The sequence below is a fragment of the Chelonia mydas genome, chromosome 1 (genome assembly GCF_015237465.2).
Source record: "Chelonia mydas isolate rCheMyd1 chromosome 1, rCheMyd1.pri.v2, whole genome shotgun sequence".
NCBI lineage: Eukaryota > Metazoa > Chordata > Testudines > Cheloniidae > Chelonia > Chelonia mydas.
The window spans coordinates 293,550,518-293,572,344 of NC_057849.1; the positions used below are offsets into that span (position 1 = coordinate 293,550,518).

General features: G+C 38.7%; 2 protein-coding genes across 7 annotated transcripts in view; one reads left to right on the forward strand and one right to left on the reverse strand.

Annotated features, from left to right (window-relative positions):
- Positions 1-21,501, forward strand: part of PRICKLE1 (prickle planar cell polarity protein 1) — a 107,800-nt gene extending 86,299 nt beyond the window's left edge. Inside the window, exons 1-10 of one of the 6 annotated variants that reach the window (XM_043549013.1) lie at positions 3,588-3,790; positions 4,515-4,586; positions 4,900-4,991; positions 12,020-12,202; positions 14,452-14,565; positions 15,366-15,503; positions 15,998-16,201; positions 16,886-17,072; positions 17,234-18,097; positions 19,192-21,501. In XM_043549013.1, coding sequence (XP_043404948.1) covers positions 12,071-12,202; positions 14,452-14,565; positions 15,366-15,503; positions 15,998-16,201; positions 16,886-17,072; positions 17,234-18,097; positions 19,192-20,048 — 2,496 coding nt within the window. In that variant the 5' untranslated portion in view covers positions 3,588-3,790; positions 4,515-4,586; positions 4,900-4,991; positions 12,020-12,070 and the 3' untranslated portion in view covers positions 20,049-21,501. Of the gene's footprint in view, positions 1-2,911; positions 3,064-3,249; positions 3,791-4,514; positions 4,587-4,899; positions 4,992-12,019; positions 12,203-14,451; positions 14,566-15,365; positions 15,504-15,997; positions 16,202-16,885; positions 17,073-17,233; positions 18,098-19,191 lie in introns of those variants that run through there. The other 5 variants (XM_037887980.2, XM_043549006.1, XM_043549018.1 and 2 more) reach the window with 5 other exon arrangements.
- The window catches only part of PPHLN1 (periphilin 1), a 166,022-nt gene continuing 151,603 nt past the window's right edge, over positions 7,409-21,827 (reverse strand). Inside the window, exon 11 of the mRNA XM_043549100.1 lies at positions 7,409-8,539. Within this exon, the coding sequence (XP_043405035.1) occupies positions 8,471-8,539 (69 nt within the window). The 3' untranslated portion in view covers positions 7,409-8,470. The remainder of the gene's footprint in view (positions 8,540-21,827) is intronic.

Below are 21,827 nucleotides of genomic sequence, written 5' to 3' on the forward strand. Positions count from 1 at the left end.
GTCTTTTTCACCTCATAAAATGAAGTCTAGAGACAGGTTGGAGATGTGGGAAAATGGTTGCAGTTGGATAAAACTAGATTGTTTTCTTCTTAGCAGGTTTCAGAGTAGCAGCCGTGTTAGTCTGTATTCGCAAAAAAAAAGGAGTACTAGTGGCACCTTAGAGACTAACCAATTTATTTGAGCATAAGCTTTCATGAGCTACAGCATCCATTGAAGTGAGCTGTAGCTCACGAAAGCTTATGCTCAGATAAATTGGTTAGTCTCTTAAGGTGCCACTAGTACTCCTTTTCTTTCTTCTTAGCAGTCACCCAAAAAGCAATCCACACCAGTCTTCCAGCTGACTGAAACAAAAGGCAGCCCTTGAGGGGCCCAGTTATGACTCATGCCTTTCCTTTTCTGAATGTGTTTGCCCTTGACAATAACAATGCCTTTCAGACAAGATTGACTCCTCTTAGCACCCTGTGGATATAGTCTGTCTCATTCAAATTTAATTTTTGTAGGCAGCATTAACTGTCTGCTAACTACTTCGTTACTATCTCATATGCAATAGCCTGTAAAGTTAACAATGCTGTGGAAAATGTAACAAACAAGTAACTGTGAATGTTCCACAGTAGTTGACACTTCCACCCTCCATACAAATAGTTGAATGCTGTACATAATTGGATAATCACGAAGCCCTATCTAGTTAGCTAGTGTATAGTTGATTTTAAACAAAAGTTTTAGAAGTGATCAACCTCATATAATTATAATTTCATGTTAGATGCTTTACTACTGGAGAATATGCATCTATGCCAAGCTTTAGGAGAAAGGAGTGCATGTCTGATTAATGTTGTGACCTGTCCAAAACTAGACATCTCTACAAAAATGCTACATAGTTTCATTCAGAACAAGAGGCATTTATGCCTTTGACCTAGAGATAAAGTACTAATAAATTATCTTTGATAATTATTTCCCTAGGAAAGCAAAGAACAGTTAGGAATAGGAAAAAGGAAATATGACCTAGGTGTTCACGGTTAAATTCACAGTTCTGTAGAGGAAACTGCCTGTCAGCCTTTGAAGTCAAATGTGGGAGGGAAGGCGCAAAAGCCAGTTTATTTCAAGCTGGAGGAAAGGCTACACCTTTTAAAAATGCAGAGTGAAGTAAAAGCGACAGCTATGTTAGTGGTTCCTCCCTTTTTGAATATTTATTGTCAAAGATGGAATCAACACTGGCTGCTAGCCAAGCATGTCTGCATGACAAACACTATTGTCTGACCAAGGCTAAATCTTTTCTAAATAGACTCTACACTTAAAGCCATAAGCCTCTGGTATCTCTGCCCTCTAATAAATACTAAATTTTTCCTCATCTGTACTTGGCACTGGAGAGAGAGAAACTACTCGAGTTTTACCACTGAGCTATTCATTTCACCAAACAGTTTACAGCAACATGTTTGTGTATTTTTAAATGTTAAGCTTTACAATAGGGCCTTTTCTGTTCAGTTGGGTGCAGAACCATATGTGCAACTAATCTCCTTAACTATGCCCTGTGAGAGAGAAATTGTTCTTGGGTAACATTTTTTTTAAAAAATTGACATTCTACCTTACATTGCTGTTTGTCCACCAGCACTTTATAAATGCAGAGACTTCATATGACTCAGATACTACAGCAACTATAAATACTACATGTATGTATAGATTTGTATTCTGATAGTGTTACCTTTGTATGTAAAGCAGTATTTACAGTCTACTATTGGCCATAGTCCCTAGGTACTGATATCTAATGTGTATAAAATAAATTAGTTTAGATTATATACTGTAGCTATTAAAGAGTTCTTAATTTCTTTTTGTAATTATGCAAATATATACAATATCCAGATTTATTATGATGCCATAGTACACCTTTCAGTCTTGCACATGAAAACATTGACTCTACTACTCTGAAATTCTTTCCTCTTGCTTCAAACGGTTTAGTGATGTATTTAATGAAGGGATTTTTTTGTATTAAATCCTATATAAAATATTTGTCACATTTGTATAATACTATTTATAGGGCTGCTTTGAATTTTGCTAGTGTATTACTACTAATTGTCAGGTTTCAGAGTAGCAGCCGTGTTAGTGTATATTCGCAAAAAGAAAAGGAGTACTTGTGGCACCTTAGAGACTAAATTTGTTAGTCTCTAAGGTGCCACAAGTACTCCTTTTCTTACTACTAATTGTAGCTCACTTTTGACACCTTCCACTATCCTGATTTAAGTACATAGACTTTTACCTGGCATTGTTCCTTTCTCTGTCTCATGGAGTGACACAAAATAGCTCTCTTTATCAGGCTTGCCTGACTTTATTTATGTTAAGGACCTCTTCAAAATGGTCAGAAACTTATTAAATTCTGGCCCAGTGGGCTGACTTCATTGTTATGGCAAGTTTTGAGATGATTGTTAAGGAAGGCGGCCTCCCATATTCCGAGAGTGGTGTGCTGGAACGAAAAGGGAAGTTTACGCAGGCGTTTTAAAATGTTTGCATCAGTGCTTGTAGAACTGATTGGGCTCCCTGGAGCTCATGAAATGGAAGATAAGGGATTTCTCAAGTAACACTTGTAGTTTGTAGTAACTTGTAGTTTATATAGGATCACAGATGACTGACAGTTCCTGGAAGTGGACAGTCTAACGATTAATGTTGGAGGAATTATAGACTGAACAGAGGTCAGATCTTAGTACACTCTGATGTATAGGCAGGAAGGCTTTCCACACAATGGGGGGTGTGGTGGGAGATCTATTACAAGCACAAATAGCATTAGGGAAGCAAACTGGGGGGGTGGGGGGGGAAATAATGTATGTACTCAGTAGTGTGACTTAAGCTTTTATTACTTCTAAAAGTATTCAGTCCCTGGAGTAGATATTTGGCTGAGGGAACCTTTTTGCCTTGTACAGGTTCCTTCCCGAAATATTACATGAACGTGCATCTTCTTAGCCAGCGGTAGGAATGAAAGGGAAGGATGATTCTGAGCACTGCCTGCCAAAAAAAGAAGAGGCCCTTGTTCTGGTGCCTTCTGCCTCCTCCAACAGCTGTAGGCTTGATGCTGTATTGGTAAGGGCTGGTTCCTCCTCCCGATGCGCTGTGCACCACTGAAGTGGGGGGTTAATGAGAACATCTCTGTGTGCGGGGAGGGGGTATGCGGTCTAGGGGGACTGCTGGCGGGAGCTAGTGTTTATGTTGGAGGATGTTGTAAACAGCCTCCGGGAGGAGAAAGGAGCTTCTTGAGGTGGGTGTGTTGGGGAGGCGGGCGGTTAGGGGCTGTGTGTGTGTTGGGAGGTGGGGGGTTGGTGGACTGTAAGGAAGCCGGCGGTCTTTGAGGAGGCTGGGGGGCTCTGTGTGTTGGGGGAGACTGGGCTGTGTGGCTGCCTGAGGGGGGGAGTGGGGGCTCTGAGGAAGCTGCCTGAGGAGGAGGCTGGGGGCTCCAGGGAGCTGGGGGGAGGCTGACTTGAGGGATGTGCGGGGAGGCTGGGGGGAGGCTGACTGTTTAAGAACTACCAGCGCATTTGGGGAGGGGCAGGGCTTGTGCTCGGGAGGCTGCTCTGTCCTGTCTCTGCAACCTGGCGGGAGGGGAGGGGGTGCCCGGCCGGCCGCCCGCCCGCCCGCCCGTGTCGCCTCAGGCGGAGGGAGGCGCAGGTAGTGTGCGGGCGGCGCTGCCGGGCACTGCAGGCCTGCTGAGGTGGGGAAAGCAGCAGCGCGGGGAGGGGGCCGCTGTCCCGCCTGCACTGGCCATTGCCCCGGCCCGCAGAGCCCGGGGCCGCCCGCCGGCTGGGAGCCGAAGGTAAGGAGCCTGCAGGTCGGCGCGGCGGCTTCTCCGCCCGGCTGCGGGGATGCTCTGGCAGCCGGGGGACGCGCAGCCCCTGGGGCGGGGGCGATTCTCCCGAGGGACCCCGCAGTTTCCATCGCCCCGCGATGGGGCAAGGGAGCCGCTCATCCCGGGGACAGCCGGGCACCGCGCTCCGTCTCCCCTGGGCCCGGCGGCGCGGGAGCCCCCAAGAGCCCGCTTCTGGCTCACAAGCCCGGCTGGGAGCCGCGACCCCAGCGCCCGTCCCCGGGCTGCAGTCCCGAGCAGCTCGCTCCCCGGCCCGCTGGGGCTGGGCGCTCGCTCTGCCCTGGCCGGCGGGCACGGGAGCGGGCGGCCCCAGCCTGGGCCGTCGCGGCTGCCGTTTGTGATCTGCCGGCTACTGTGTCCCGTTTCTTGGCGTTTGAAGCAGTGGGGGGTGGGAGTGGCGGAAGGGGACTTAGTTTAAAATAGCAATTGCAAGTGGCCAGGGGAAGCGGCGAGCGCCGAGTCTGCAGGGGTCGGAGCTGGGGAGCTTCGCCTCCCGCTGCAGCTTGCGCCAGGGCTCCCCTTTTAAAAGAGGTAACGTGCCGCTTCTTGTAGCCACTTAACCGTTAGGGCTTGGCTGCAAGGGAGGTTAATTGGATGTTGATACCTTATTACTGCTGCTGTGAGCTAAGAAAGCCAGGTCTGTTTGAGCTGCGTTTGCTCCAACTGTTCACAGACGTCTCCTGTGCTACTTGACATACGAGATGGCATCGCATTTGATCCTATTCACTCAACAAACCTCCCACTGGTGAGTTGTTACATGTGCACTTTTGTTGTCAGCTGGCCCTGGGACACAAGGCCTGCCTGAAATGCAGGTGGTCTCTCTAAGATTAAAATGATCGTTTTAAACTAGTCTCCACAATGACTTGGCCTTGAAATAATAGGTTTAAGAGAGGATTTCTTTTGGCAGTGTGTCTGGTATTTAGAGTTGAGTATTGAGAGGGGTCTTGCCTCTTGTTTGCTATACATGCTTGTTGCCATGAAATGCAAGTACACTCATGGTTTTAGCTTGCAATTGTTAATCCCCTTTTATCGTTTTTAAAAAACATGATAATGTGAAGGAACAATCAATGTCAGGTCTTCAGAATTCTTCTTCAGCTGATTTCTTCTTCAGAACACTTGACAGATAAGATGACCTTTTAAAAATGTGCATGTATGTATATTTAAATTTTCCTCATTAATCTGTGTCAGAATAAACCGGGCTATGTGTGGAATTTTGTTTTTACAACTTGTGACTTCTTGAACACTTTCTTGAAGTATTTTCTCTGGAAACTTGTTTCCAATGAGTGCTGTAAGCTTTAACAAAGAACAGTGTTGTTCAGGAGCCAACAGGTGATGGGGTGAAACCTGAGTAGATGTGTACATTGGAGTAAAGTCTGGCTGCTGTTTCCTACTGTCGTTTAAAATAGAAATTTAAAAAAAAATCAATAGGAGACTGTAAAGGGCTAGATTTCTTTCTCTCTCTTTTAAAATCTGTGTACCCCATTATGGAAAATAAAGATCTTATTAGAACAGTGCTTCCTAAACTGTTGATTCTTGTATAACCACAGCATGCAGTTTGTTTTTATATGGAGCCAAATAAAATAACCCAAATCAGACATTTTGGCAAGGACAATGCTTTATAGTGTTTCCTCCTTTTGTTAAATTTAAGCAGTCTGTCTTTGCAATTTCAGAAGGCATTATTCATGCAAATAAAACAGTCTGAAATCATGAAAGAAAGTAATGCCAAATTTCCAGTGTGAAAAATTCTTTATTTTGGCATGTGTGTCAGTATGTGTGTGTGGGAATTACTCAACTCTGCTGTTGGTTGGTGTACATACTTAGATTAGGCATTATTTAGAAAATGTAGAAAACACATCAGCTTGATTTACTCTAAGGCCAATCAATATATAGTTAGCAATAAATACACGGTAGCAGTCTTTGAATTTTGCTGTATATCTTTAATAAAGTATGGTACTGTTTCTTTGATAGTTCACTAGATATTCTGTATATGTAAATATGTTAAACCTCTGAAGCAGCTGTGGCTAAGTCCTGATAACGCCTAACACTTAAGTTGTAATATGTGGAACTGGGTCCAAATTTCAAAATTAAGTTATTTTTAATGGGGAAGCAGGAAAACAAATTACTCTAGTTGCAGCAGTAAAGTGGGTTTTTCTGGTAATGCTTATACCGTTATTGGAATGTTTTTTGGTTGTATTTCTACTACAGACTCTGCTCCTCTTTAGGGTGAATTATCATATGAGGTAGAAAGAAAAGGAGTACTAGTGGCACCTTAGAGACTAACCAATTTATTTGAGCATAAGTTTTCGTGAGCTACAGCTCACTTCATCGGATGCATAAAGTACAGTACATAATCCCATTCACCTGCTTATTTAACGCCTAGTCTTAACCCTTTGGGCTGCAATTGCAGTATATTGTGAATGGATGCATGTGATATGCATCTCGTGTTCCCTATAGCCTTGTTAACAAGCAGTTTAACAAAAAAGTTGTTTGCCCTGCAGGACAGAGTTAAACAGCAGGGGTTGGGAAAGGAAATGTGTGTCTTACTGGGCTCACAAATCATGACCTTTTCTATCTGATCAGCGGTGACCATAGAACTTATTCAGTGAGCTGGAAATCCTAACATAAGGATTAGTTTCACACTTGGATTTAACAATTCTCTAATATCCTTTCTCTAGGATGTGAATTTTAATATTTTATGTAACAATGGATTTATAATTAGGGATATGGACTCTTCACTCCTAAGAACTCTTCCTATTATTAAGTGACCGTTGATGACAACAGGATTCACTAGTGTATATCTGTCTAACTTTTTTAATCACATTTTTCTTTAACATGGCTAATAACGATGAAGCTACTAGTGAAAGATTTTTCTCTTTGTAGATTGTGAAGCTTTATTAGTGAGGGAGTGCTTGTAAATCTTAAAAACAAACTTGCTTTATTCTGTAGATGTCATGTAGTATCCTTTCTCAAAGTTTCAACAAGCTCATCTTAAGATATGTAACCACTTTGAAGCCTGTTACTTTGAAGAATGAGTACAACTGCAAAAATGTTTTAGCTCTAATCTGTTGCAGTTTTAATTTGCAAACCAATTTACGGACTCTTAGGAGGGTTGGGAAAATAATAATTTATAAACAAATAATAGCTAAAATAGTTCTACAAGTACTGATTGTATTTTTAGTTTTCAGATACTTCAGTTTCAACATCAAACATTCAGAAACATAATGGTCACAATCTGGTTCAATTTATGAATAATGTTTTTGGTATCTGGAATGCATCTCTTCCATGTTAATTATCTCAACCTTCCAATGAATGTAGGTTTAAATGGGAATTTATATCTATGTGGGCATGTGAGGTTTGTGGTGCATCTTCCTTGCCCTTCCTAAAACCAACATATTGATAGCAACCCTGCCCTTTTCTTTTAGTTTTTCAATTTCAGTTTACCAGCTAAGGGAAGAACCTCTCTTTCCTTCACTCTCTCCCAAGAGCTGTTTCAACCTACTTCTTACCCATAAAGGAACTGGAGGTAGAGGGTGTAAGCTTTGAAGTGAATGTATTAGGTTTTTTTAAAAATTCCAATGCATAGAAAAATGAGTAGAACTGGAGCTGTTCCCCCAAGTAGTTTGGTCTGAAAGGAAACAAGGCTCTGCTACTTTCCTCCCCCCTAAAGTCTTGTCCTCTTTTTGGAATTATATAACTCTGGCATTTATTGGTGCACTTTGTAAATCTTAACGTTATCAAGGACAGCAGTTACTTACATAGAAATAGCACTTGACACTTATAATGCTATCTGCAAAGGGCTTTGTAAAATTAACTAGTCCACATAACCTTGTGAAATGAGTGAGTTTATCTTCTGCATTTTGCAGATGGAACAACTAAGCAAGAGAGGTTGACTTTTTCTGAGGCCACAGGGTATCAGTGTGGTCTTGACTTTCCCAGATTAATAGTTCAAAATTGAGTTTAAACAACTAGTACATGATCAGTTCAGTATCATTCAGGAAGTCATGGGTATATGGTACTGGGACCAGGGTTTCTTATTACTGACAGTGCTGAACACAACCTCGTCCTTGTCTACAGTGGCCAGTTGTGTGAAACAGTGCTGACCACAAGTAATGGGATTGTGAATTCATATTTTAACATGACTATCTTCACTACCAAATTTAAACTTCTGGTTCTGGTATTCTGCTCAGACTACTAAAACCTCTCACTACAAATCAAAGTCTCCTTTAGTAAAGTGAAAGACTGTGTTTCTTTGCTCAGGTGTTACTGTCCATTCTTGACTAAGCTGTAAATAATGTAACACTTGAATTTTAAAATTATTCCATACCTAAATATTGGATATTTACACAGGTTATTGGAACAACCCAGTACTGTAGTTAGGTTTGATTCATACCAGTCTTGCTTATGACACTCTCTCCTTCATGGAATTAGCTAGTCCATTCTGAATATGGTTGACATTTTTTGTCCACAGAGTAGGAGGTGGTAGGCAGCCCTGATTCACCACCAGGAACAGATCTGTTGACTATGACTTGACAGTTAAAAAGAGGAAAACTTTCTTTGCTGCGATGAAGGCATAAGATTTTTTGTTAATTGAAAAAATAAAAAAATCTTTATGCCATCATCAGTCACACTTCAAATGTGATTTCTCTCTCTGGTGGTCTGGCATTCTTTCTCCGGGCTTAATTTATATTCCAAGATGACCTGTGAGGATAGCATAAAACAAGAGGATGTTAAGGATTTTCTGAATTTATTTTGTGATTTTTTTAAACATTGATTTTTATTAAGAAACAATGCAAAGTACAAAACCATGACAGACTGACTTACAGCTTGTATATCTTTCCAAACAGAGACGATTTTCCATACTGACAGTAGAAGACATAAAGTGTCCTATAGGGTTATTTGGAGTGGCCTTCTAGAGGAATCATTGATGAGCATTAGGCAGATCTCATCTGCGGCACAAAGCAATCATTTCACCCTTTAGAAAACTGACAACCAGTCTAAGAAAATCTACATGGTGGAGTAGATATGTACATATATCTGTATATCTGATCATTGTATGAGAGCCACTAATATTTTGAGCAGCTACTCATCTTCTCTGTTATATTTCTGAATCAACAGGATTAGTTACAAAGCTGAATATATCCAATTATTGTTCTGGCTTAAGAGTGTGAAGGCTAGACCAAAGATACTGTCTGAACTCTTCAATATACTTGCTGATGTAGTTACTCCTTTCATATGAAACTTACTTTACGCTTGCTATTCCATGATGGAGTCCAACATTAACTGCTTAATTAAACTTTTTTTTTTTTTAAAGGTAGACTCCTTTATTTATGGGGTCACTAAGCAGAATTAAGTTTTGAAAGGTGACAGTTTGACAAACACATTAATGTACATAATAGAGTAACAAGTGAGAAGTAGAAAATTTTAGGTGAGACTTCAAGTAGTTAGTGACACTTTAAAAATATGATCTATGTCATTTCAAATAAACATCTCATTTAATTTCATTAATTCTACAGAAGAATATTCTAAAGTAGTGTATATCTAGTACTTGGATCACCTTCCAAAATGACTTGGACTTTAAGTGTGACTCATAAACATGATACATTGATCTCACAGCTGAGAATTATTTGGACACACCTATAATTGTGGTAGGGGTCAAGATACGCATCACAGTCCTACTACAACCATAACTAACAATAGCATCTTTTAGTAGCTACCAGAACATTGAGTTCCCAGCTTTATCCTACTCCCTCTTGCCTGTTGCTATATGGGAATAGGAAGAGATCTTGGCTATGTCTACACTACATGATTTACAGTGGCGCAGCTGAACTGTTGTAGTGCTTCTGGTGAAGATAGTCTAACATAGGGGTTCTCAAACTGGGGGTCAGGACCCCTTGGGGTCGTGAGGTTATTATGTGTGGGGTCACAAGCTGTCAGCCTCCACCTCAAACCCCGCTTTGCCTTCAGTATTTATAATGGTGTTAAATATATTAAAAAGTGGTTTTAATTTATAAGGGGGGGGGTCGCAGTCAGAAACTTGCTGTGTGAAAGGGGTCACCAGTACAAAAGTTTGAGAATCACTGCTCTAAGACGACAGGACTGTCAGCTTAATAAATTCTGCCTCTGCAAGAGGTAGTAGCTATGTTGGCAGGAGAAGCTCTCCCACCAACATAGCACCATCTACACCAGTGCTTAGGTCAGTATAACCTATGTCCCTCAGGGGTGTGGATTATTCACACCCCCGAGTGACATAAATTATACTGAAGTAATTTGTAGTATTGACATAGCCTTGGATCTAAAATGAGATTATTGCTCTTGTTGTACTGGATGATTTTATTTCCACTAACATGATGAGAAAGGAATTTCCTTTGTATCGACAAATTATCTCCTCTGTATCTGCTTTCAAAGGAAATTAGTTTATAGATAAGATGTTTATCTATGTATTCTAGATATCCAAAGTGAACTTTAAGAGACCTACCTACTGATCATATTTATAAATTACTTATTGAATAGATGATCACTTCTTTTAGCAACAGTAATATTCAAGACAATATAATATCCACACTAAATTGCTTCTGACTTTCATTAACCCTTCCTAGTAATTGAGGATGGAATGAATGCACTGATGTTCATAAAGTTTTTTTTACATTGAAGACATGAATGATCTGCACCTGTTTTAAAATGATGACTTGTTTGGAAGGTCACAAACTCTGAACAGTAGAAGAGGAAATGAGGTCATCTTTACTTTTGTTAAGGGTGAAGTAAAGTCAAATTTATTGGTTGGTTGTGCTAATCTCTGCCTTCTGGCATGCATGCGGTTTAAAATACTGCACAAAATAGCAAATGTAGAGGTTTTCCTTCATGTTAACACTTACCTTTCTTTATAATATGCACTGATAAACTTAATTTTAGTTTTAATTTATTCAGGTTTACTAAGTTTACCACTTCAACAAAAACTGAAATAAAATTTTAGGGATTTATTTAACATCCAACATGCTTTGTGAAAATATGCAGTTCTTACAGTGGCTTGGATAGGAGATCTACTGTTGTACTTAGAATAATGAGTTATGATGTAAGCAATCTTTATTACAGTGCTGCTGTGCACTATAATAATAGTCTGTTAGCATCTCTTAATGTTTTTTTTTTCAGGGTTTATAACTTTATTGTTCTAACTAGCAGTGGGCTAAAATTAGTGGATAAATTCTCAAGGCATGTGTAAACTTCATTATTCATGATTTTTGTTTTGGAAGCTTTTAGTATTGTAGCAATAGCAAAATGGAATAGTCAGTTTCATCTTTTTTTGTGAGGGTAGAAAGGTATGGACTAGCTCAACAATGGCTTAGGGTAAATGTGTATCTTAAAAAAAGATACATAGTGATTAAATGTTGTCTACTGCCATTTACGTTTGAAGGAGGAAAACTGACATACTGTACCTAAGGCATTGTCTACCTTGAGAAATTTAAGTCTTTCTTCCACCACTGATCTAGCACTGGTACAACTTCATTGATATTGGCAATAGTGGGACTGGCAATGTGTCCAGCCACAGGTATTATACTGCTGTGATGTTTAGACCTGATTTGAGAGGGGTTACATACCATGCTGATAAAATTTTCTATGGATGATCTAGCATCAGTGGAGTTGCATCAGCACTTATGCCAATGATAAGAGAGGTTTCAGAGTAACAGCCGTGTTAGTCTGTATTCGCAAGAAGAAAAGGAGTACTTGTGGCACCTTAGACTAACCAATTTATTTGAGCATAAGCTTTCGTGAGCTACAACTTATGCTCAAATAAATTGGTTAGTCTCTAAGGTGCCACAAGTACTCCTTTTCTTAATGATAAGAGAGCTGCCTGAAATTCTGAATGTAAATGCAGTTTAATCGTGCAATGCTATACTGTTGGAGGAAATGTCTTCTTAATCCCAGGTGGTCAGGATGATTGTCCTGCCAAGACACTAATTAATTTTACTAAAGATCAGTATTTCATGCTATGCATATAACCCAAACTCCTAGTGACGTATCAATAAAAGCATCTACCCTTCATGATGTATTTTATAGCAGTCACTTTACCACAGTAGTATTTCAAATATTTAACTTGGTTGATGCCCTTCTACCTCCACCCCAAGATCACTTCCATGAGGCTTTTCCTGTTTTGTTAACTCTTTTGTAATCTCATCTTTTCAGAACAGTTTCTTGATGAACTGCAACTGAATAGCTGACACTGTACGCTACACTATGCCTTTGGAGATGGAGCCAAAAGTTAACAATCTTACCTTTGGGTGTCAACGAAGCTCAACATCCGATGACGACTCTGGCTGTGCCTTGGAAGAATATACCTGGGTCCCGCCAGGTCTTAGACCAGAACAGGTAGGAACTGAGACTCTTATTTTTAAAGTTAATCAAAATAGCCATAATTTCTTACTAAATATCACGTGTTGCCACTGATAAAAGACTTGTTGTTTCACTTCCTAATAAGACGTAAATTAAGTGTGCTTCAGCAGATTTTTTTTTTTTTTTTCCCTAATGACCTATCTTAATGGAGAGAGAGGTTAAACAGCTTTGGTTATTGGGGAGGTTATATTAAAAGAAAATCATCACTGGACACTTTATAATAGAAATAATATACTTTCCAATTCTTTATTTTTCTAAATAAGTAAACATTTGACATGTGTGTGAAATGGGATGTTTCTTTAAATAGGATGTATTTAAACAAAACTATTTCTGGCACTGCTTTAAAATTGTTTAACTGAACATATTGCCAATTATTCATGCAGTGATTTCCCTCTTGCATGCTGTCTGGGGTTAACTTTTACTGTTGGAAGGGAGAAGAGTTTAGGACTGTTCCATTTTTTGTTTTGCATGGTTGTTTTTCCTCAACTAAACTGCCTAAAACTGAAAATGAAACCTTTCTAAGTATAATAATGGTAATGGAAATAGGACAGTGACACTACTTGCTAAGGGAGCAAGTTGCTACATTGATCAAATGTTCAAAAATAGGTTCTTAAATAAAATTCTAGTTAAAAAAGATCCAGCAACAGTACTGCAGGATTTGATATAGATGATTCATAAGGTGTTTGACCAGCACTGAGTTCTGTTACTCCTGTATACATGGGTAAGGAGTCTATGTGTAACATGTCAAGGGAGCTGAGCATCTCTAGTTCAGGTGGCCTGCTGATGTATGCAGGAGCAAAAGATCTACTTTTTGTTTTCCAGAGACTTTCTCTTCATGATTAAATTAAGAATAACAAGCCAACAAGAGCCATATATGATGCACCATCTTTAAGGAAGATCCTTTTATCATACACTAGAGTTAAACAACCTTGAGGGACATGGGGAAGGGGGAACAACTAGCTAACAGCTACTTTAAACTCTTAAGGGAAATGCAGCAGAAATCATTCATTCTAGGTACCATCGGCTTAAAGATATTTTCACACAGATGACAACATCAGTGGCATTTTGATTAGTATTATGAGAAACATGGGCATAGAGCAAACTAACACTAGAAGTTTCCTTCTTACTGCATGTTCTGCTTTGTTCTTTGTAAATAAACTCTGTTGGTTAGTGGACTTAAAAGCAGACTTAATTGAAACTCATTGATGTTCAGTTCTGTGTCAAAACCTTAACAGTGATTTGTACTACTTTTTCCACTTAACTTGATTGAGGAAGTAGTGATTCTTTTTTCATTTGTCTTAACTAAAATACCTAGTAAGTGATTGACCAAATCATCATTTAAATACAGATAGCAGGTAACAACAGATTGTCTGCAACAATCAGCTCTTATTTACAGCCTCAGGCCTTGTGACAAGCTGGAAACTGCACAGGAAAAATAATAAATCTGTAGCTGCTCCACAAAAATATTTTTTGCCATTGGGCTTTGTCATAGCATTCTTTACAGTTTTCCTGTCCTAAGTTTCTTCTGATAAGATGAAATAAAGACAAGCCTGAGAAGACTTTCAAGAAGGCATAGTGTGTTTTGCTTTCCTGGTCAAACGCAAAAACCCTAGGAAAATTTCAAAGTGAACTTGCATCTGGTTGAAATGTGGCTGGATCCAACCTCTTCCTCCCAACAGAGAGATTATTTTAGCTTCTTACCAAAAGCTCACATGGTAGCAATGAAAGCTGATGCTTGTGAAGAACCTGATCAGCAGGAGATTACAAAACAGCTTTTGTCTCAGCAATGTGTAAAATGCACAGAGCAAATTCAATTTGTTTATGTAGTAGTTGTTTTTAGTACAGCTTCACACATTGTGTGGTAAATTGCAGAGGGAAATTTGGAATTTCAACAGGCTTGCTGACCAACCCTAAAGGGGGTGGAAATAATGATAGCATTAAATGTGCATAATTTATGATACCCGTAATTGTCACTGCAAATTGCATTCCAGAAAAGCAATTCAGCAGCTGGGCACTAGTTGTAGCAGAGACAATCCAGGTCTGCTGCGTTAGCTCATCTGGTCCTCATCTTACCTAGAGGAATGCAAATGCTGTCACAGATCTAATGTAGCATATCTTAGTTCCTTTGTAAATGAGACTTAAGATAAGGCACTGGTTGAAGGACATTTACAATGTTTGGGTCATGTGTACCCCTCTGGTCTTAATTCTTAATACCTCCTATTCAGATACAGCTATACTTTGCCTGTTTGCCGGAGGAGAAAGTCCCTTACATTAACAGCCCTGGAGAAAAACATAGAATTAAACAGCTTCTGTACCAGTTGCCACCCCATGATAATGAGGTAACTATCTGGCCATGTATCCATTAACTATATGCTGCTTTTTTAAGAAGGAAGAATTATCTTCTGTGGACATATTACAAGTCTAAAATGTCACATGCAATGGCGTCTAACCCATAAAGATAGCATAGTGTGTACATTGTCAAATCCATTGTTTAGCTGTCCATTTCAGTTGTATTCAGATAACAGCTGGCTAGGAGGTCATTGCTTTCTCTTGTTAAGAAGGTGGGCAGTCAAGTGCAATAAACTGAACACAAGTTGGTTTTATAGTGTTTGCAACCACCCACCAATTACCAGGAACCTACACATTTCTGAGATTTCATTGTAATAGAAAGGATGCTTTGTGGCAGTAAAAGGTTTGAAGCTTAGACGTGATTCTGTGTATTGTAGGATAGAAGTGGAAGTAACAAACACTTTTGTAAAAAGGAGTCAGTGCTTAAGTTCTTGTGTATACTGCAATATACATTGTTTGATTATGGTCTGTAAATCCAAAAACCATACATCCAAACACATTAACAAATTTCATTTGGCAGCAATTCTATTTTTAGATAGCAATAGTTTAGCACACTATTGATTCGCTTATAATACTTTTACAAAGAATTCACATAAACTTTCTTTTCACGTATCTGGTGTTGTAACATGTGGAGGAGTTACAATATATATTGTAGGAAATATAAAGCATGTGGGAAATCTTAGGAAGGAATTGAACCGGGATGTTGATATTTTATAACATATATTTTAGTTACTACCGAGAATAACCAGTAGCTTGGTATCTAAAGCATGTACTGTCTCTTCTGCTGAAGGTGAGATATTGTCAATCTTTAAGTGAAGAAGAGAAGAAGGAACTACAGATGTTTAGCGCTCAGCGTAAGAAGGAGGCATTGGGACGAGGAACTATTAAACTGCTCTCAAGAGCAGTAATGCATGCAGTTTGTGAACAGGTAACCTTGTGGCAATGAAACTAGCTGCACCAACACTGTAGACCTTACATGTTTGTTGATGCTACATATAGGCTCTTGTCTGTCTGCATTTGTACTCAGTAATACTGATAAAATTCCACATAGGAAGAGAGAAGATAATGGTTTATTTTTTAAAAAGTTAGATTTAATTCTTTGGTGTGGATATACCAAACAGTTTTCAGAGTAGGCAATAAGTCAAATTGTAGCCAGCTGGCTGTTGTACTAAATCCATACCTATTTAATACACAGAAGATTAAAGTGTTTTTAAAACACCAAGTAAGTGCATATGAGTAAAATTTAGTTCTGCATCAGAATTGTGTACAATCCAGAATTATTAGAATTGCCTCTTTTGCTATATACAATGGAATGAGAACTTTAACACTGTATTGGGCTTGGTGTTTTGGTTTAACTAAAGTAACAATAAAGGCGGGTATTCCTGCAATGGAAGCGTATTCACTTTTTTTGGTTGTTTCTAGTGTGGTACAAAGGTAAATGGAGGTGAAATTGCAGTGTTTGCTTCAAGAGCTGGACCTGGAGTGTGCTGGCATCCATCATGTTTTGTGTGCTCTACATGTAATGAGCTTCTTGTTGACCTAATCTACTTCTACCAAGATGGAAAAATTCACTGTGGTAGACACCACGCTGAACTTCTCAAACCCCGTTGCTCAGCATGTGATGAGGTAAACAACACTTTTCGACTAAACCCATGCTGCCACAGAACCCACCATTAATAGGATAAAATTGTCATGTCACTTGCTCAATTAAACAAACAACTTTTGAATACTAATATGTCCCCTTTGGCAACAAAGACTGTATCCTAGTATCACATATGTAGATGTGAACAACTTCTCCATTCTCCAAACATATCTTGTAAAATCAGATACTGGACAAGTGTGATGTAGCTGCTTTTACATGATACACATCTGTGTATCTGAGATTAGAATTGAAACCTAAAGACAGAGTTACAAGAAAAACTTTTACACATTCCAGAATAATGGTTTTCTTATTGCTGACCTTATTAGTCATACCTCAGATACTTGGAAACATCTGTCTTATGCTCTAATTTTAGTTACTTTTATGACAACTGACCTACTTTTTAAAAATGTATATCCATTTTACTTAGCAAATGTGACAGCCTTCTGTATTAGCTATGCTGCTACAGGTAATCTTGTATTTTTAACTATTGAAACTGATCAGTTAATACTTCAGATTCACAGTACTGCTGAATTAATATGTAGTTCTTTAAATATAATTGGTGGTCTGTTAACTGTACCAAGGAAATAAGTACCTTTTTCACATGCAGTTTTCGTGAATCTAACAAGCATTATTAATGGTTGTCGACAAATTTACTTTTATTTTTTAAGATCATCTTTGCTGATGAGTGCACAGAAGCTGAGGGTCGCCATTGGCATATGAAGCATTTTTGTTGCCTTGAGTGTGAAACTATCCTTGGTGGACAGAGATACATTATGAAGGATGGGCGTCCATTCTGCTGTGGGTGTTTTGAATCTCTCTATGCTGAGTACTGTGAGACCTGTGGGGAACACATAGGTAAATATATCCTTCTTAAGTATTAACATTTTACAAAGGTGGTGAGTATTTTATTGAATAAACACGATAATTCACAAGCCAAAAAAGCTTCAGGTTTTGTGTGTGTAACTTTTAACTATTTTAGCCATAAACTAAACAGTCCCTCTTTGACTCTTTACTAGGTGTTGACCATGCTCAGATGACCTATGATGGACAGCACTGGCATGCTACGGAGACTTGCTTTTCTTGTGCTCAGTGCAAAGCCTCTCTGCTGGGTTGTCCTTTTCTTCCCAAGCAAGGACAGATTTACTGTTCAAAAACTTGTAGTTTGGGAGAAGACGTTCATGCCTCTGACTCATCTGATTCTGCATTTCAGTCTGCACGATCAAGAGACTCCAGAAGAAGTGTTCGTATGGGAAAAAGCAGCCGGTCAGCTGACCAGTGCAGACAGTCTCTCCTACTGTCACCAGCACTGAATTACAAATTCCCTGGGCTTTCTAGCAATGCTGATGATACTCTTTCTCGCAAGATGGATGACTTAAGCCTTTCAAGGCAAGGAGCAAGCTTTGCGAATGAAGATTTTTGGAAGGGAAGAGTAGAGCAGGAAATGCCCGAAGACCCTGAAGAGTGGGCTGAGCATGAAGACTACATGACTCAACTCCTCCTAAAATTTGGTGATAAAGGCCTCTTTCAGCAGCCCACTGAAGTAGATGTTACATCAAATGAACACTGGATTTCTGATAATATTATTAAAAGCAAGTCGGATTTGAAAAAAAATAATCAAAGCCTGGCAAGTAAAAAATATCAGGCAGACATGTATTGGGCCCAGTCACAAGATGGTTTAGGTGATTCTGCATATGGCAGCCATCCAGGCCCTGCCAGCAGTAGAAAAATCCAAGAGTTAGATATGGAACATGTGGCTTCCGGATACAAACATGACCAAACACAATGGTATGAAGGTTCATTGGAATGTCTGTCTGATCTGAAACAACAAGAGCAAAGTGTTCGAGATTCAATGGATTCCTTGGCTTTGTCTAACATCACAGGTAATTGATTATAGGGAAAAGTAAGCAATTTCTTAGATTTTTTTTTTTAAAATCCCAAGTTAGTAATAATGTATGTGAAGACTTCAGGGAAGAATTTGACCCTTAACTATCTTTTTTTAATTGAAGTACACACTTCCAACCTCCCCTGAAGAAAGAGTGCCACATAGGTATCTAAAGGCAGAATCTGGCTATTCTATTTCCTCCTTTATTTACAAGAGAAACACAGAAACCCATACCACTTGAGGTGTTAGAGCTTTCATCAACTTTTGCTGGAGGAACTGTTTTGCACTCTCTACTTAGTAGGTACACAACCTGCCAATTCAAATAATTTTTGTATCAATATTTAACAAATTCATACACTAAAGAAAAATTTAAAAAACTAAACACTTTTCAGTCTATAATGATATATTAAAGGTTAACTGCAAATAATATTTTTAAATTGGATTTATTTCATGTTTTACTTTTATATGGATGGTGGCCTTTTAAAAAAAAATGACATTTCTGAATGTTAGTTTTACACTGTAAACACAAGGCCATTCTGCCCCCTCCTCGCACCCTGTTTTACCTGAGAAATATCCAGATTGTTACATTTGGTATTCCCTGCCTTTGTTGGAGGAATTCCTGGAAACATGGAATGTGTATTGTCAACCCTGAGCAGGTGGTGTGGGATGTTGAATCTTTTAACAGACTCTTTTTTTTTTTTTTTTTTTTTTAAGTGTTTTCTAGGCATTGGAGCTCAATAGATGTTTTGAACAGCCTAATTAAAAATTCCTTTCACTCTTGATATCCTAATGTCGCTAGTTTTCTACTAACCATAGTTAACACCTGAATTGTTAGTGTGTGTGTGTGTGTGTGTGTGTGTGTGTGTGTGTGTATAAAGGACTTTTCAGGCTGCCTTTATACATCTCAAACAAACAAATGGCACAAGAACATTTTTTTTTACTTTAAAGTTCACCTTTAAGGCAAAGTCACAAAGAATCAGTGATAAGCCATGTTTAGTCCATAAACCTTTATTAGAAGTTTAATACTTTGAGTCAACACGCTTCATTACAACTTCACAGATTACCTTAACCGATTTTTTTTTTCCTCCTTAGGGGCCTCAGTGGATGGAGAAAGCAAATCAAGACCATCTTTTTATTCTTTGCAAACTTTCCAGGAGCTGGAGGCAGAGGACTGTGAGAAAATGAGCAATATGGGAACTCTAAATTCTTCAATGCTCCACAGGAGTGCAGAGTCTTTAAAGAGTTTAAGTTCAGAGTTGTGTCAAGAAAAGGTGTTGCCAGAAGAAAAGCCAGCACACATGCCTGTACTTAGAAGATCCAAATCCCAGTCTAGACCACAACAAGTAAAGTTTTCAGATGATGTTATTGACAATGGGGATTATGAGTGTGTTGAAATTCGCCAACCTCCAATGAGTGAAAGGACTCGTAGGCGTGTGTTTCATTTTGAAGAACGTGGGAATCGGCACCAGCATCGTCGCAGGAGAAGTAGGAAGTCTCGGTCAGACAATACACTTCATTTAACTACAGAAAGAAGATGTTCTCCAAAAGAGAGACTTCACTTTTACTCGCCTCAGGATTATGGCAAATTTATCCAAAATAAAACCCCTCATGAAGTTCAAGCATACATTCAAAACACAGAACTCTATGGACAGTATGCCCATGCTACATCTGATTATGCACTGCAGAACCAGGCAGTTGATAAATTTTTTGGACTGTATGGTGAGGAAGACGACTCATGGTGTTCAACTTCATCATCATCGTCTGATTCTGAAGAGGAAGGATATTTTCTTGGACAGCCAATTCCACAGCCACGATCACTGAGATATCCATACTACACAGATGACCTTTCCAGTCCAAGCACTGCACTGGCCAGTTCTCAGTTTGGGCAAAGGACAACCAAATCAAAGAAGAAAAAAGGACACAAAGGCAAAAACTGTATAATTTCTTAACCCATTAAGTCTAAGACACATTCATATAAACTTTGTAGCTATAGTCTGTAAATGATAACCCTACTGATGTTTACAGTGTAAAACTAACATTCAGAAATGTCATTTCTCCCAATTATCAGATATTGCCAGGTTTTCATAATATATGCTGTGGTTATCAAAATATTGTAGTTTTACTTCCTTACTACAGTTTACAGTCTTTCATACAGACTTTGTGTAGACACTAACATTCTTTTGGATTTTCATCCCTGTTTAAACATATGAGAGAGGGTGCAATAATAGTGAACTGAAAATAAAAAAATGCTTGTCCTTCACTGTTGCTTTACATAATCGGATAGCCGCAATATCTTTGTTTTTACCTTTAGAAAGGAAAAGGGAGGGTTCTGAGGTGTGTTCCTTCCCTGCAACCTCCCATTTTCATTAGAACAATCACAGCCTGGGTTGCCTTTTTTTACACATCAAACTGGAGTTTTAATCTATAGCTTTTATTTTATTTGAACCCTGATCTGCAGCTTTCACATTCTTCATTTGTGTGTGCCAGCCCTCCAAAGCAACCTCCAGTAAAAAGAGGCAAATCAGAAAATGACATTTCAAATATCTGCAGCCATCATCATATCGTACCGAAGCAGTAAATGGCCAAGACTTCTTTAAAAGATTAAGAATTCCAGGCACCCTTTCATGCAACATTTTATTAACTAAGGTAATCAAGGTTCAGCTAGTTTAGAACTTGACTGGCATTGTTTCACTGTGGGACATACACATAGCTATAACTGGCATTTTAATACAGAGTATGGTTTTCCTTTAAAAAAAAAAAAGCGGGGGGGGGGGGAGTGGAGGGGGCGGAGAATGGTATCTTAACTCTGGAAGCCCTTACACATGCAAGTAACTTCTTTTTAGTCAAACTACTTTATGTAAAGAATACTTGCAAAAGTGTTGAAAGGATTAGGTCCATATTTGTATCTTTTGGAACTCATTAGTCCAGATTTTAAATGTATTATTAGCTGCAATTATAAATTGAAAACACATTGATATTTATAATGTAGTATTCCATAGACTAAAATGTATTCATAATTTAACAGTGAAAATATTAATGTACATATTGTACAGTTAAGATTTAAAAAACTGATTATTTTTATATCCCTGAATTCCAAAAAGTTCATTATAATACAAAACTAGATTTATTAGGTGTTTAACAGCAGCATTATGGATGAAAAGATTGTTTGTATTTTAGTCAAAGGTTTACATTTAGAAACATTCAAAATTTTATTACTTAGTGAGCCAAAGCTTAATTTTCTCTTCTAGATATTAAAAGCTCTGTATGCATGGCAGGGCTGTGTAAATGCTCTCTGAACTATGGCCCTTGTAATCTTACAAATGTTTATTTATGGGTCAAGCAAAATGTAAACTGTATAAATGTAAAAAACCACACAAACCTGGAATATATTAGTACAACAAATATGCAACTTCTGTGGATGATTTTTTTATAACCTTTGTTATTGCCCTACGTTAGAGAACAGTTAATGTTGGGGTTGTGTATGGAACAGGAATGGCACAAAACTTTAAACAGCTGCTTCTTTCCATCAGTGAATTTTAAATGTACTGTATGTAGGAAGTCTCAATTTCTGCCCTTCAGCTAGCGTGTATATCAAGAGGAATTTTGATTTAGTTATAATAAACATATATACCTCTTACAATGTTGCATGCCTTAACCACAGGCGGAAGTTTTTGTTATTGTTATATGAGACATAAAGGGTAACAAGAAAACATTCTACAAATACATTA